General features: G+C 37.5%; 2 protein-coding genes across 2 annotated transcripts; one reads left to right on the top strand and one right to left on the bottom strand.

The window, feature by feature from the left end:
* Positions 1–589: 589 nt before the first annotated feature.
* On the bottom strand, positions 590–3,895 carry LOC133875764 (glycine-rich RNA-binding protein 2, mitochondrial-like). The gene is made up of 5 exons (XM_062314000.1): positions 3,755–3,895; positions 2,378–2,531; positions 2,223–2,291; positions 1,690–1,796; positions 590–1,274 (listed from the first exon to the last, which is right to left on the bottom strand). Exons 2-5 carry the CDS (start codon positions 2,520–2,522, stop codon positions 711–713), a joined length of 885 nt encoding a protein of 294 aa, XP_062169984.1. The 5' UTR covers positions 2,523–2,531; positions 3,755–3,895; the 3' UTR covers positions 590–710.
* Positions 3,896–9,508: 5,613 nt separating this feature from the next.
* Positions 9,509–11,077, top strand: LOC133876392 (presenilin-like protein At2g29900). The gene has a single exon (XM_062314661.1). It carries the CDS (start codon positions 9,661–9,663, stop codon positions 11,002–11,004), a length of 1,344 nt encoding a protein of 447 aa, XP_062170645.1. The 5' UTR covers positions 9,509–9,660; the 3' UTR covers positions 11,005–11,077.
* Positions 11,078–11,336: the final 259 nt, after the last annotated feature.

Genomic DNA, 11,336 nt, shown 5'->3' with positions numbered 1-11,336 from the left:
AGTTTTTTTTTATTTGTTTTTATTTCTTACACTGTTATGACTGTATTGGAGTGTTTGTTAGGTCCCCTTCCCACTCTTTTTATAGTTTTATTTTCTCTTAGTACTATCATTATCTTGCTCGGGGAAAAAAGAAAGAAAGAAAGAAAAGCAGAGAAAAGAAAAGGGTAACATAGTCCCAATAGGAAAAAGGATTTGGACCTTCACTAGACCCGCCAGCAGCAACTTGCTCTTTGTCTCAAAAGATTCTCCATTCTCAACAATGATTTAACTGTTTTCTGCCCCCCCCCTAACCGTTTAATTTAAATTGGCAAATACCTAAAACAGAAAAATAATAATAATGATAAACCAAAAGGTCTACGATAGTCACTTGATAATGAACGTCTTTCATCATAATAGCTAGCTATCACAAAAACAGTAGCATCGTTTTCTAAAGGAAGTAAAAAATAAATAAACAACAAGGATTATCAATAATGGTAATAATAATGTTAATATTATTATAATTATGCATAACTCTCTTTTACGGTGCATAACCTTTTTTGCAGTTCCCATGTTTGAATCTTCTTTTGTTTATCGTTAGGAAAACACAGAGTTGAGAGTGCATCAAATCCAAGTTCTCATAGCCAAATCCAACAAGAATAAAATAAGTCGTTCAGGGGTCTAAAAGACTATAACAAAGAACACTGGACAAAAAGCAAGTTCGTAGGCTTTTCTCAGGCCCTTTTGGCAAAATCACCAGTATCATCATCGTCATCCCTTAGGTTTCCCTCTAATGGTTCATCCTGGCTTAAATCTCCAGCTGCACCACCTATGCTGCTGCTCTCATTGCTACCAAACCCCTGTCCAGCACTTGCACCATATCCTCCACTGGCAAAGTTACCAGAGCCAAAATGGTTATCACTACCACCGTCACCACCAGCAACACCGTAATTTCCACCACTACTGCCAAAGTCTCCACTGTTCCCAACATCATAAGTGTTTCCACCTGCATAATTACCACCCTTGTTATAGCCACCACCACCACCAGTGCCAGTACTTCCATAGCTGTCAGCACCATAGTTACTGGTATAGCTATCACCACCACCACCGCCACCACCTTGATAATTCCCACCAGACCCATAACCACCCGAGCCATATCCACCGCCGCCGCCGCCACCACCATAAGCATTGTTACCATAGCCTCCTCCACCGCCATAAGCGCCATAGCCACCACCACCAAAGCTAGGCCGAGCCCTTTCAGTAGCATAATTCACCCGTACTCGACGACCATGGAGATCCTAGGAGGAAAGATATTACAAGGAAAGGGAAAAAGTCAACTAAAAATTACAAGGAATGATCCATAGATTTAAAGAGGTTAAACCAATTCAGAAAACCCATTTGTAAATACTTGGAATGAGAAAAGGTGAGTCTGTCAACGGCATCATCATTATTATATACCATGTACATTAATATCATACTCCAGACAACAAAGTCACTTGAAAATTTATACCAATTTTTTTTTTTTGATACGTCACTGGTACATTTATACCAAAAATAGCTGTTTGGTATTGGCAACGACAAGGGTTGTCATGGTGTAATTTTGAAAAATGTAGAATGGAAAAGATCATGCCCATACCAAATAACCCAACTTTGTCCTGCACATGTCATTGAAAAGAGACTCATAAATGAAGAGCGCCAAATCAGTAACATTACCTGTCCATCCAAGGCCTGGATAGCACTGGAAGCTTCCTCACTAGAAGTGTATGTAATAAAGCCAAATCCTCTGGATCTGCCAGTTTCACGATCCATAATGACTCTTGCTACAAAAAACACCCGGTTCATCAGCATGTATTGCCCGTTCTGAGGCTTTTATACCAATATAACAACGGACTGAATTTATAAAATAATGAGGAATTTCAAGAGGGGAAATGGAGAAGACACTGCCACCACTTGCCCAAACCAAACAAATGCAGGAGTACAAGAAAAAAGGAAAAACACTTGCCAAAGCCAATATGAAGCACATATCATTAAAACAACCACCCAAAAGATACTTCAGTTACTATAGTCATTCTTTGTAGAGTTCAAAACATGCATTTAAGTCATGCACACAACCCATGTCACTACAGCAAAAGGAAGTGGAACTTGAGCAATTGCTTTAACACACTATTTACAGAGATGAAAACCAGAAATGCCTCAAAACTTACTTTGGCAGGAACTTAAAATATGTAATAAATCTAACTATATACCTTCAATGACGTCACCATACTTGGAAAAAGCTTCCCTCAGACCTTGCTCATCCGTGCCAAATGAAAGACCTGGAATTTACAACATGAAAAATCTTAGAACAAAGAATCAAGAAAAGACATCATAATTGCAATTCATAAATGAAATTGGGTTGCACCTCCTACAAAGACTTTAGAACTTTGCCCGGACGTCATGCATCGTATAGCTTGAAAGAGAGACAGTTTTGAAGGACCAAATTCGGAGCTGATCTGCTTGCACGCAGTCTGTCTAAGAATATTCCCAACTTTACTAAAAAAAGCCATTGCAATAACCTACAAAAGAAGGCAGGAAAATGAAGCTGAATAAAATTATATTGTGAAAACCAAGAATTAAGACAGAAATCACAAAATGCCATTCTCAATCTATACCTCATCACAAAACATGAGATTCACAAAATAGACGGTCAGATTACACATGTTATCAAGATGATAGCATTAACCATATAACAAAGACACTACTTCCAATTGTAAGAAGAAAAAAATTATTAAAAAAAGCCAACAAAAACTAAAAAATTCAGCTTAAAAACACAGAATAAATCAATGACTGCATTAAGCGATGGTAAAAAGATTTTGACTTCAATTTAAGCCTTACACAAATAAGCATCAAGATGATGAAGACAATTGAGTGGTTCCGACAAACAAAAATAGACTGTGCTAGCTCCCAAGTGATTTTTAACCATCTAGAAAATGCACTTGATGAAAGAGTCAATAAAAACAAGAAATAGGCTCTTGTTAGAGTGGCAATCAGAATTGAAGTACGCACCAGCATCAATATACACAAACTTTCGAAATGCAAACATAAAAGAACAAAAAGCAGAAATATAACATCAACAACAACAACCAGATGCTTGTTCGTACTTGCATGCATACCCAGATGATATAGACAATAATTTTGAATTTGATACAGTAGCCTTAATCAAACTAAACAACTAGTACACACGCCATAATCTCCGAGCAACTAAAATCCCATACGTTGGACCCTCAAAAGAGTTAAACAATAGACACATTAACCTCCAAAAAAGAAATTCATTTCCATTAAGGAAATATGCTTTATCTAAATTTATATAAATAAAAAACAAAAACAAAAAACCAACATATCTGTTCCTTACACAGCCATTTAGCTCAGTCGGGGATTAAATACTTCCACTTCTGATGACCCAAAACACTAAAAAACCCACCAGATTCAAAATTTTGGAGACTTTCTCTCCTCTGCTTTCCGACCAACCAACACAGCCGAATAGAAAATACATACAAACTATACATGCATATATACGAATAACCAAGAAACCTTCAATAGAAATACACACAAATAAGAGGTAAACATTCTTTATCGACTAGTAGTGCCCAAAATCAAACCCTAGACAAGCGTACAACACAAAAGTACAGGAAATCAGTAGCGATAGAAACAGGGAACGAAAGCAAAAACAAGTGGAAACAAAGAAAACGTAAACATCGGAAGCAGAATCGAGGGGGAGCTCAGGTGATTTGAAGCGTACCTTCTCTGCTTCGGTGAGAGACTTAAACCCTAAGCAGATTCAATGGGGGTTTTACGAAATGGAAATGAGGGACGGTTATAAACTTATAATGACAGGCGGGAGAAATCTGGGCCGTGCGATTTGGAGTGGGAGGGTGGGAGCCGTCGATGGGGATTTTTTGTTATGCGGTGCGGCATGAACGTGTGAGGTGTTCATTGGGTAGTATTTTTTGTGTTTGTGACAGTTGAAGAAAAAGCGGAATGACTGTGATGACCTTCTGGAATTGTTGCTTTTTTAAAATGTTTGATTACTTTTTGAGGAAATTTCATTTAACCCCTTTGAATTTTTATCTCTTTTATAATCTTTTTAAAGTTTAAAAACTCTTAATTTAATATATTAAATTTTTAATTTTTTTGCAATCTAACACATTCCATTAGAGTTTGGGGTTAAATTAGACGGTCAAATAGTGAAATGACTCTTATACTCCTATAAACTTTGTAAAATTACAAAATTATCCTTAAATTACAATTAATATTTTTTTTTAAAAAAAATACAATTATATTTTGGTAATTTCTACGTCTCCCGTTATGCATGCTTTAACAGAAAATCTTAACAGATGGGTGAGATTCCAAAAAATTGAAAGTTGGATACACTAAATTGAAATTCTTTTATTTATTTTTTATTTTTTTAAAAAAAAACTTTGAGGGGGATATTGCAGAAGTGATAAAAATTCATGGAGTTCAGTGAAATTTTCTCTTACTTTCTTTTAGTACTTATGGTTTAACCAAAATCAATCAGGCACCTTAGTTTAAAAAACTACCATAGATATTTGTAGACATCTGATAAACGAAGTTGGTTCAATATTTTAATAACGTGTCATGTCAAGCCAATCAGCAAATACCACGTGTTACATAGGCTTCATTACTATTGTTTAAAAAAAAAAAAAAAAACAGAAATACACATATGAGTAATGCTATAAATCATTTTTTTTGTTCTCTTTTTATCCTCTCAAAGTTGATGTGGCTTTCAAAATTATCATTGACTTTGGGATGGATCATTATTTTTTGGGGTAATTACCTTTTCACCCCATGAACTACCAACTTTTGCACAAAGCCCCTACAAACTATCAACTCAACCAAAATAGAGCATTCAACTGCCAAAGACAACCCTTTTCCCCCCTTCCGTCAGTCAGAGGGGTTAATGGTCAACGGGTTACGTGACCGTCACATGCTATTTTACCCTCATTTTCTTCATCTTTTCCCCTATGAACTACCACCATCTTCCAACATGCCCCCATGTAAAACGGCACATGATGGTCACATGACTCGTTGACCGTTTCTTTTAACCCCTCTAACTGACGGAATGGGAAAAAATGGTTGTCTTTGGTAGTTGAATGCTCTATTTTGGTCGAATTGGTAGTTTGTGGGGGCTTTGCGCAAAAGTTGGTAGTTCATGGGGGAAAATGTAATTATCCCTTATTTTTTTTTTATGCAATTATAATTTTAAAAGACACATCAACTTTATGAGGATAAAAAGATAGTCCTTATCATTACTCATACACATACTCCCTTCAACTACCACCACATTGTCAATGTCCTTCCAAACTACCAAAAAATGTCAAAGTCTTCATTGGACAAAAATATCCTTCATAAAAAAATTTCATGGCCTTGGTTTTTTATTTTATTTTGTTTTATTTTTGCAACTTTTAGTTTTTTTTGTTTCCCCAAATTTATAAGGATATTTTAGTCTTATTAAAAAACATTTTTAGTCATTTTTAGGCTTGGCAATTTGGGTTTACGGGTCGGGTTCGTGTCAACCCAACTGACCCGATTGTCTAAACGGGTCTGACACGAACCCAACCCGATTATTAATCGGGTCAGCACCCGTGACCCGAACACAACTCGTTAAACACAGTTAGTAATCGGGTAACTCGTTAATCTGACACGACCCGACTTTTTTGAAATGATTTTTTGAATGCTGTTTGACAGTTTGAGGCTTTGTTGCTTTGAACTGCATATCAAATTATCAATGTTGTTTGACTGTTTGAGCCTTGAGGTTTTGATCTTGTTGGCGAGATAAACAAAACGGGCGAAAGTTGCGAAACCCAGAGGAGAAAACCAAAGAAATCCAACAAAATAAGCAAATCCCACCATTTCAAATCAAACCAATCAACAGATATACATTGTTCCATCAAATCCCAACTCAGTAAACACAATGTCAGGCCCAAATCTGGAAAGAAACACATCCAAGAACAAAAGCAAAATAATATATAAAACTTACAAGAGTCTTAGAGGGAATTCATGTTCACGGGTCCGCGACCACTGGCCGGAGGAGAGAGAGAGAGAGACTGCGTGAAGACGAAGTGTGAAAGAGACTGAGTCACTGAGAAAGATTGGACTGGAAGGGCGTCAAGGGACCGAATGGTGAAACACTGAAAGTCTGGAAGAGAAGACGAGAACTCGAGAAGTGTGGGCGTGCAGATTGTGGAGTGCGGGCGGTGGGCCGGTGCGGCTAGCGGGCTAGGATTCGTTTCTTTGATTCTTTCGAGTGAATTCACTGAATTGGCAATTGGGGTTTCTCAATTCTCAATTCTTACTTTCTCTGTGTCTAGATTCTTCATTCTAGTTCTACTTTCTTCTCTCCTTTTTTTTTTTTCTTTTTTTTTTTTTTTTTAAATATAATCGGGTCTAATCGTGTCTGGCGGGTCAACACACCAGACACGATTTTAACCGGGTTATAATCGGGTTGACCCGATTATGATAAACCCAAAACCTATTTTTTCGTGTCGTGTTTGTGTTGGGTTTGCGGGTTGTGTCAAAAATTGCCAACCCTAGTCATTTTTATCTTTTTATGGCCTTAAGGGGTATATTGACATTTTTTGTTAAGGGTAAATGCCTAATAAATCTCTAAGTTGGAGCGCCATTTAAATTCGATTCCTCACTTTTTGAAAATTAGTATTCGGTGCTTAACTTTTTTGCAAGTTTGAAACAGGTCCTTCCGTGATTTTTCCGTCTATTTTTGCAACCTTCGTTAGTGTCACGTCAGCATTTTCACAACATCATCATAAAATATTATTTTTTATTTAATTTAAAAACTTAATAGTGGGATGGGGTCACTTTTGTGTGCACATAACACTCTTGTGTAAATAACTCATACACGAGGGGGAGTTGGGTCAATGTGGAAGAGACTCACAAGTGAAAGAGATTTGTTATGAGTGTACTTGTGAGATTTGTGTCCCACATCAGTAAAGTATAAAGAAATATAGTAGTTAATATACCTTGGTGGACCTAAACCCATTAGTTTTAGCTTTTGGGTTAGAAGTAGTGTCTTAATACAGTTTCTTTAAGCTTATCATAAAAGACAAATTTAGAAAGAACCATAGAGAGAAAAAGTAGAAACTAGCGGTTGGGTGTTAGGGGGAGAGGGGGCGGGGGAGGAGGTTTCACGCCTCCCTCCCTCGGTGGTGTTTCCCTCCTCGCTCTTCTAGGGTAGGGGAGGTTTTTTGTTCCCCCGGGTTAGATTCGGTGGTGGTTGATGTTCCTAGGCAGGAGACTTCACGGGATTTGGGTTGGGGAGCAATTTTCCAGTGTGTCTCCGATGGAGTTTCTGACCTGGTTTTTCTTTGTTTTGGTTTTTTTCTTTGTAGTCAGATCTGCTCACTTAGGTTGATTTTTCCAAGACACGCACCTCTCCACGGAGGTCATCGATTTCTTCCAGTCTAGCAGCCTCCAGCCTTGGCCTTGCTGGTTCTTCATGCTCGACGCGTGGACAAGGAGGTCACTCCCTAGACCGGCGCTTGTGGGTCACGGCTTATCTTCCAAGACGCGTCTGGTAGTTCTTCGATGGTTCTGGGGTCTTTCAGCGGATTTCTGCTGCAAAGGAGGTCACCAGTGGTGGCATGTCTTCTACACTACACGCTCTGTCAACGGCGACGGCGCTTCCTGATGCCAGTCCCTTTTTTGGCTTCTATTTTGGGTTGTTTTTTTTTGTTTTTTCATAGTCTACCTCTGTGACGCTTAAATGTTACTGGACTATTTGTTGGCTTAGGTGGTAGATCTGACCTCTTTTATTTGTTGATTGTGCTTAAATGTAAATAGTGGCTCAGCGTTGTCTCTGTAATGGTTATGTATTGCTTTGGTTGTTGTTCAAGTCAGATTTATCTGGCTTAAGGTGTAGGGGTCTTATACCTCTTGTTTTGTCCTTGCCTTAGGGCTTTCTTTGAGTAATATATGATAGCACATGCTATTTGTTTCAAAACAAAAAGAAAAAAGAAGAAAGGAAGTAGTGTCCTAATATGTATATTACTTGCTATTTTTAGACTCCCTTGGTGTATTCTCTCCCTAACACATACCAAACTTTAAACTCAAGTTTAACCACAACTCCTAATGGCCTCAAAGATCCTAATAAAGATCATACATTATGCATATACATTTTAAATCAAGCACGTCCTCATACGTTACTTAAAAAACATTAAAGGTCATAGCTTTATTCTCATAATCATAATCCACTGTCAATCAACAATGAAAATTTGTTTAAAAGTGTTGAAAGATGGGGCACTTTGATAATGTTTTGACAAAAAAATGAAATCTATCTTTAAAGTCCATACTTTTTATGCAAGAATCAAACATTTCTTTTACAAAAATATCAACTTTAACTTATGTGAAGTGAAAATAACTAATCATCAGAAGTACAAAAATCATAGTATAAACATGCATAAAAACTAAGTAGTAAGAGTTGGGTTAAACCTTTTTACTTAAAGGCGGGAGCTTCTCCAAGCCCTTAGGAGAAAGACCTCTAATGTGGGCCCCTTTCTCTTTCTCTATAAGGTTGGGTTTTTGAAAAATAGGTGAAATGGGACCTAAGTTTTATCCTAGGTCCTTAAATAGGACCACCATTCATATCATGAGCTAGAAAAATTGTTCAAAAGCATGTAGGTGGGCATCGATCGATCATTATTTGCCACTTGCATCGATTGATTATTCTGGGATTGATAGATCGTTGGTCGCAGAACATATATATATTAATATTTTAAATTTATTAAAACGTTTCGTAGTTCTAAATCGATGATTATTTAAAATAATTACCATATATTTAAGTGGGGTGTTGCATTTCAGCCTAATGGGATGGGGTGAGATGATGTTGTAGTATATATGATTACTCAAAATAGAGTAATGCTATATACCATACTTTTATTCCACAATAATTTCATTCTCCAGACGTAGCAGTGCCAGTCAGTCTTTAATTTTTTTTTTAAAAAAACAATGGCTAATTTAAGAGTTGATTGTCATTGACACATCATCAGAGTATGATAGTAGTGGGATAAATGTGCTTTCTAGCCTTACATCTCATTCTGTTGACCTGACAATGCTAACTAATCATTGATTAACCGCAATTTTTTTAAAAAAAGGGCAGATTGATGAGTAATTTCAGAAGTTCCTCTTGTATTCTTCAAAAAATGATATGACTTTTAAAATTACAATTTGATTAAAATTTAATAGTGATTAATTACAAGTTCGATGATAATTTTAAAAGTCTCATTTTTGGAGGAACACAAAAAGGACTTATAGCATTACTCCATATAGACATTGCCTTATTAGTGGAGTGGATGGAGGTGGGACAAATGTGTGGCTTTAAGCATTACTCTTACTCAAGAACGTGCGATAGAAAATATAAAATAAAAAAAAAAAGGAAAAAGTGATAAAAGGGGTTTTTATTTTTAAAAAAATAAAATTAAAAGGGGTTTATTACGTAAAAAGCCTTCCCCATCATCACGACTCATGAGTCACGACCGTACCACATATCGGTCAAAAGAACCAGGCCCTGCAAATTTTTTTCAAACCCTACCCCTTCATATCCCTAACAAATCTGAAACACCCACGAGCCAAAACATCCCCAAGAACTAAAATTGATTCAGTTTCGATCACCCAATGGCCCAAAACCAAAGACCCAGAAGCATTCTTGAGTCTCTGGGAGAAGAGATTGTCAGAATCATAACTCCAGTCTCAATCTGCATGTTTATGGTGGTCCTTTTGGTCTCTGTCCTCAATTCAAGTTCTTCGTCTTCTTCTTCAGCATCAGTCAGTTCCATAGCCACCATAGCATATGCTGAGACCAGTACAGACTCCTCCTGGGACAAATTCTTAGGTGCCCTTTTGAACTCCCTTGTGTTTGTGGCTGTTGTCACGGTTGTAACCTTTGTTTTGGTGCTCCTATTCTACCTCAGATGCACCAAGTTCTTGAAACTCTACATGGGTTTTTCTGCTTTTGTTGTTTTGGGATTCATGGGTGGTGAAATTGCTTTGTTTCTGATTGAAGATTTTAGTATTCCTATTGATTGTATTACATTTATGGTGGTTTTGTTTAATTTTGCTGCTGTGGGTGTTTTGGCTGTTTTCATGTCAAAAATGGCAATTATTGTGACACAAGGCTACTTGATTGTTATTGGGATGTTGGTTGCTTACTGGTTTACTCTATTGCCTGAATGGACTACTTGGGTGCTATTGGTTGCATTGGCATTGTATGATCTTGCCGCGGTGTTGTTGCCAGTTGGCCCGTTAAGGCTCTTGGTAGAGCTTGCGATATCAAGGGATGAAGATATCCCGGCACTGGTTTATGAGGCTCGGCCGGTGACTTATAATGATTCAGGTCCAATGGATGGTGTAGCTCAGAGGAAGGTATGGAGAGATAGGAGGGGTGAGGATTTAAATGATGGGTCTAACAGCAATTCAAACACGAATTATGTTTTTGTTGACAATGTGGATTCAGGGTCTAACACCCTTTCAAACTCCAATGCTGTTCTGGATTCAAATTCAGATTCTAATACCTTAGTTAGTGGCTACAATGATGCTTCTTTGGTTGGAGCTGAAGAGGGGCGGGTTCCAGAAAGGGACGCGGAGCTATCTGTGCCATTAATTGATCGTAGGATGATTATTCAGCCGCAGCAACAAGAAGATGCTGTGTCAAGTGAAAGTTTGATGCTAGAGGGAATTGGGTTAGGGTCTTCTGGTGCAATCAAGCTGGGGCTTGGGGATTTCATCTTCTACAGTGTGTTGGTTGGTAGGGCTGCCATGTATGATTTTATGACAGTGTATGCATGTTATCTTGCTATAATAGCGGGTCTCGGTGTCACTTTGGTGCTCTTGGCACTATATCGGAAAGCTTTGCCAGCTCTTCCTGTGTCAATAGCGTTAGGTGTGTTGTTTTATCTCTTGACACGGTTCCTACTCGAAGTTTTTGTTGTACAATGTTCTTTGAACCTCTTGATGTTCTGAAATATAAATCATGTTGTCCAAGTTTGATACTTGGTCATACAATAAATAGCATGAGAAAGTCTGTTGTATGAAAGTTGTGTTCATTGTTTCAACTTGACTGTGGTCTCCCCAATTGATTCCTCAATATCTATTTATCTATTAATTTGGTAAAGTTGGTTTTTGAAATTGATGGTATGTGATTTCCTCACAAAATTTATTTTCTTGAGCCTGGGATTCGACAATTTGACGCTCTGATTTGGAACTTTTAAGATCATGGGTTCCATTAGCAAAGAACTGAAAATAAGATTGACTACAAATATGGGGGAAAATGGATGAAATGGTTTCTGGTTAAA

This window comes from Alnus glutinosa, chromosome 8, assembly GCF_958979055.1.
Source record: "Alnus glutinosa chromosome 8, dhAlnGlut1.1, whole genome shotgun sequence".
Classification (NCBI taxonomy): Eukaryota; Viridiplantae; Streptophyta; class Magnoliopsida; order Fagales; family Betulaceae; genus Alnus; species Alnus glutinosa.
This window is presented reverse-complemented; position numbering and strand designations above follow the sequence as displayed.